The 5,097-nt window shown below is 49.8% G+C and overlaps 2 protein-coding genes across 2 annotated transcripts; both read right to left on the reverse strand.

Moving 5' to 3' along the window:
* Positions 1-1,510: 1,510 nt before the first annotated feature.
* Positions 1,511-2,290, reverse strand: FOIG_16774 (uncharacterized protein; the record flags this gene model as incomplete). The annotated part of the gene is made up of 1 exon (XM_031218252.1): positions 1,511-2,290. One exon carries the CDS (start codon positions 2,288-2,290, stop codon positions 1,511-1,513), a length of 780 nt encoding a protein of 259 aa, XP_031052033.1.
* A 626-nt stretch (positions 2,291-2,916) lies between these two features.
* FOIG_16775 (uncharacterized protein) lies at positions 2,917-4,635 on the reverse strand (the record flags this gene model as incomplete). The annotated part of the gene is made up of 2 exons (XM_031218253.1): positions 2,917-3,060; positions 4,228-4,635. 2 exons carry the CDS (start codon positions 4,633-4,635, stop codon positions 2,917-2,919), a joined length of 552 nt encoding a protein of 183 aa, XP_031052034.1.
* Between the last annotated feature and the right edge of the window lie 462 nt (positions 4,636-5,097).

The following is a 5,097-nucleotide window of genomic DNA, read 5'->3' on the forward strand; positions in this document are numbered from 1 at the left end:
TTGAGCTTGATGTCTTGTTCTCGCTTGTCTCTCTGTTACTGTCCAGACATGGTAGTACATGGGATATTTGACACCCTTTGTCTTCAATTGCAAGCTCAGCGCCGCGAGGAACAGCCAGGACTCTGGGTACTGGGGCCTCTGATGTCTGTGAGGAAGCTAGAATGGCTGATGGTTGGGGAAGATTTGGTGTCTTTGGCGTCTCGAAAAGTGCTAGAGTCTCTGATTTATAGGAAAGGTTTGATTCTATAGTAAGAGGTCGTGTGCTTGATGCTTTGTTCTCGGTTATCTCTCTGCTAATCCTTAGGTAGGTAGAAGAATACATACAGTGGCAATTTTCAATGTCCTCGGATCGCCTTTCATGGTCGCCAAAAGTGAAGAGATAGGATACTTTTAACGACACATGTTTCAGGGTTTCCAATAACGAAGCCGATATTGTCATCAAAGCTTTGAACATTTTGCTCGCGGGTTGATTTCTGACGAGAATTCAGACGATAGTGTTTGATCTTCGTCACGATCTTAGACAATGCGCAAATATGATAAAACAACGATAATAAATCAAAGGGTTCTGAACAGAGGCTTGGTAAATCTTGGAGTAGTGTTGGCTTGATATCGATGCAGTCGCCATGGAGTTTGCTCGCTCCTCGGTGGTCCATCCTCTTAAGTAGTTACTTTTAGCACTAGTACGCATGCTTTTCTTTTCTTTTTCCCCTTCGGCTGAGTGTACCCTTGCTTAGAGTTTTGCATCTCATTTATGCATGCCTGCGAACACCTTATCCATTACTACGCTCCGCTCTTTGTCCTCGACGGGCAGTGACGTGGGCCCCTGTAACGAAGGCCCGTGGGTTCGTTTCTTCTTCCGGCTATCGTCAGTCAGGGTAGTTATGATCACCATTCGGCATGGGAGGACAGGGGTGCTTCCGACCTGATCATCTCGGACGTGCTTGTATGATGGCCGAAAGCACGACTTCAACAGCTGTTTGGGTACTTTGAGCCCACGGAGCCCGAAGGCAGTTACTATTTCGCTTAGCCCAATGGAGAGACACGGAGAGACGAACGGCCGGTTCAATTGAAAGCGCAGAGATGGAGAAAGCATAATCGCTGTAGCTGCTAATTCACATGCAACCATAGCCCTTCATCTCGAAACACTACGCAACAGCAATCCGCTTTTATTGAAGTCCCTGCTGCACCGTAGTGATTTGTATACAATTACTATCTGGGAACATTCCCATTCTTGACTCGTAGCATTCTCACCCGGGTCGAGCCAGCTTGAAGTATATGAGGAGGCTATCTGGAGTAACTCAACCACGACTTCCTCGTTTCAAGCTTCCGTGGGACAGCTCACGGCAGAAGAGCGCCGACCTTGGCATAAAGTCCCAACATGCATCCCAAATTATTATCAGCAGGAGAAGATAGGGACAAGGTTGCTAGCTAGACATTCAGCGCAATTTTCCATGCTATCGCAGTTTATGTACCATTTGTATTAATATCGGGAATATCGGACAGTGAGCATTCACCATCCCTTGGAGTGGTATCCATCGCTGGCCTCTTTGGAAAAGTACTGGTTCCAGCTGCTCGCGTTTACTTCCTCGCTCTTCTTCATGCAAGGCTTCTCAGGGTACTGCTTCAAGTTGGCCACATCTTGTGATTTATGGCGTCGCTTGAGGACGGCATTGGCTGTCGACGACTTCACCTTTCGCTCCCAGAGGAGGTGGCGTCGAAGAGACTCGGTCAACTCAGTCGCCAACATGTTGCGACGAGTGGTACGAGGTGACAGCGCAGCTTGAGGCTGAATGCGATTGGGGACAGTCATGATGGGTTGAGCGCTAGAACGAGGCACCTCATGAATAGGCTTGAGACCTGGACCACGCATGCCCTTCATCATCAGGGGAGCCTCGTCAGAATCATTAGGCGAGGCACCCAATGATGGGCCGTGGGCCATACAAGATCGTGGAATGGCTGAAGTCGATTGAGAAGCGTGGTTACCAAGAGTGCATGCGCGATCGTTCTGGGCAAGCATGAGGGTAATGAGCGATCGTCGTGAGGTCAAGTTGGGCTTGGAATCCACTCGCTGAAAGAACTTGTCGTCCATGCTGGATTTGTCGCTCTCCTCCATTGAATCCTCCCAGTCCGAAGAGTCGTCATCGTCATCGATGGCGCTCTCGTCGATATAGTCGTCGGTGTCTGAGTCGACTGCTGCCTCATCATCAATCGTTCGTGTCATGGCATTGTTGCTGAACGAGACCTGCTTCTTGCGTGCAGAGAGGAGCAAGCCAGGTCGTGATGAAGCCATGGTGCTCTCCAGAGGACCATCTCTTTCAGAGGAGTCACCGATCCGAAACACGGGTTTGTGTAGGGGATGGTCGTCTACGAAAGGAGCGTTGAGAATAAGACAAGTTCGAAATTAAGAATGAAATAATGCAGCAATGGTTAGACAGCTAAACATGCTGGCTGTGTACTTCCACTATATAGGTCAAACATGCCATACCTAGACACATTGGTGTGAACCACCGGAAGCAAAAACAAAGAGGACGGTAGATGTCGCCCCTTGCAACTCAATGCATCTTCAATTGCTCAATCATATCACTCACAGCGCCAAACCAGAAAGGGGCTTGTTTCTAGCTCGATTTTGACCTACCGGGTAGGTTTCCCTGTCTGGTGACACCATCTTTATGGCTTTAGCGAATGCATGAAGCTTGTACATTGGCACATCCCTGCATAAAGTAGTCTTGAGATAACAGCAACGGTAATTGGCTGGACTCTTGGGCAAGGAATCAGCAAGACGGCGGCACCCCGGGATATGAAGTAGAGGCACGTACATTCAAGCGTGGATACTGAGTCATGGACAATCTCCCCAGACGCTCGATTCTCTTCATTTTCCAAATGCCGTGGTAGCTAAACAGGTAGCAGCAACGGTCATCAACAGGGTCCGAACGGCGGCGCCGGATGTTGGCACTGAATGCGGGCCGCCCCACCTCCCGTGTTCCGTGTGTAGATCTTCCCCATCATGCCGAATGGGGACTGGCATGCACACCAGATGGGAGCCATGAAGGCAAGTGGTACCTCGTCATGTTAGCGCAGTTTTCTCCCCCCTACCTGGCCATGGGGATCAGCTGCTAAACGCGCAGGCGCATCAACTGTAAGTCGAAGTTGACCTGCCTGGTCCGAGATGGCCCCGGGAGAGGTCTCGACTCACAACAGAGCAATTTACGTCACCTCCAAGCCTAGATAACAATATTAGACGAGAGCTGTTTATAACCTGTTTAGACGGTCCGATGCGTGTATGAGTATGTGGATTGCAGCGCTTTACGCGAGTCGCACTTTTTTACAACGTGCTGAGGTTCCAGGAAATACATCAAGATAAATGTGCCGGGGCTCTCGGGGGCAGCGTATGGCGATCCGGCTTCTTTGTGATTCAGATCAAGTAGAAGCGCGAGATTAGGTATTAAAACAGAATCAAAACCTCTTCATTAGATCTGGATAATTTCTTGAATATGATTCTCATGTTGACGAGGGTTCGAAACACTACTAGTTGTAACAATGCTCCTCTGAAGTTGGTGAAGACCAATTCCCGATGTCTCCGCGTCGCGTACATTTCGCGCCAAAACGACAAATAAACGCACTGGCGGGGCACGCTTGCACTAAAGATCATGAAGTTCCAAACTGTTTTTCTAATGAATTAGTCCTCACATATTGTTTTACCAGAGTGTTGCGCCAAGAAAAAGATAATTTTTTCAGGTAATTCCGAATCGCCTAAGGAACCTGTATGTTGGTTGACTGAAAACTTCGAGGTCTCGCTCTTTAGCCTACCCTACACGTGTCGCCGGAAAATTGTATCACCCTTTTGGAGACCACCCACGAAACATTTTGGCTCCACCCGTGAGCCACGCTTAGTTGACTACCCACGGCACGAATGCCATCCATGCCATTCTGCAATTAGCTCTCCGACGCATGACATCTACGATCCTGAATATTCCCTCTCGAGCGACATCGAAATGCGACGAAGCTTCCTCCCTACCAAGCGACAAGCAACTCCATCGCCCTAGTTGTTCACACGCTAGCATCTCGACACAAACAACGAGCCCTGTCGCATCTCCAGCTCGGACCACGCTGGCCTCAATGCGTTCTGCACGCTGTGAAGGCCACGGTTCACCGCTCTGATACATGGCCGATTTTAGCTGGCAGGCCAGTCACATCTCAAGACAACGCTTGTTCATCGCATTCACGTACACGGTCGGACTTTCCTCGTTCCCGACTTCGCAATCGGCGAGCCACTCGATTATAAGCGCTAGAACTATGGCCACACTCTAATAATGGTGGCTGGTGGTTAAGTTTAAACATATTTCGTGTTATCCATGTCATGAAATGCCCAAGACATCCGAACCAAACGCTGGCCAGTAATCCTCCACAATCCACCGTTTCAACCGTCGCAACCTGAATATTAATGAGTAGATCTTCAGCTCCGAGTCCGTTCCGCCAAACTGACCCCCCTTCAAGAGCCCTGGCCTGTCGTTCTCGTCCAAGATGCTCGCAACCAACTGCTAGTCGTGTCTGTGAGGGAGGAAATCGATCGGTCGAAACGATGGGCCACGTTTGTATTGAAGGCCTGCGCCACTGGGCTGATTGCCAGGTTCCCATCTGTCAAGTTGCACTGTCGCGGTCTATATTGGAACGCTTGGTCTCCATGGAGAGCGCGATGGGTTGTTTACAAAGGTCCCCTAGATCGGTATGATTGATCGATTGAGCCGGTCGGGTTTGGTAGATCTCTTCGATAGCTCGTTCCACAGGGGCTCCCTCTTTCAGGTTTGCAAATCACGCAAAAATCTACCATTTTGGATGGCGCTTCTCCAGGTTTGCAGTCACGGATGATCTGCGCGGCTTGAGAACACCGAAAGTCAACTGGACCATCGCTCACGAATCCGTTACTTTTTCGGAAAGCTTGCTCAGAGATGTTGGCGTGGATTTCCCCGTTCCACGCAGCCTCGCATTCCCGGTGAATTTCGCATTCAGCAGCGCGCATCATCAATGCTTGTACTCAATCGATTAACGGCAGGTCGATCTCGGTGGATTCTGTCTGCGCTCGGGTGGCTTCCGTCTCGT

Source organism: Fusarium odoratissimum (genome assembly GCF_000260195.1).
Source record: "Fusarium odoratissimum NRRL 54006 unplaced genomic scaffold supercont1.162, whole genome shotgun sequence".
Classification (NCBI taxonomy): Eukaryota; Fungi; Ascomycota; class Sordariomycetes; order Hypocreales; family Nectriaceae; genus Fusarium; species Fusarium odoratissimum.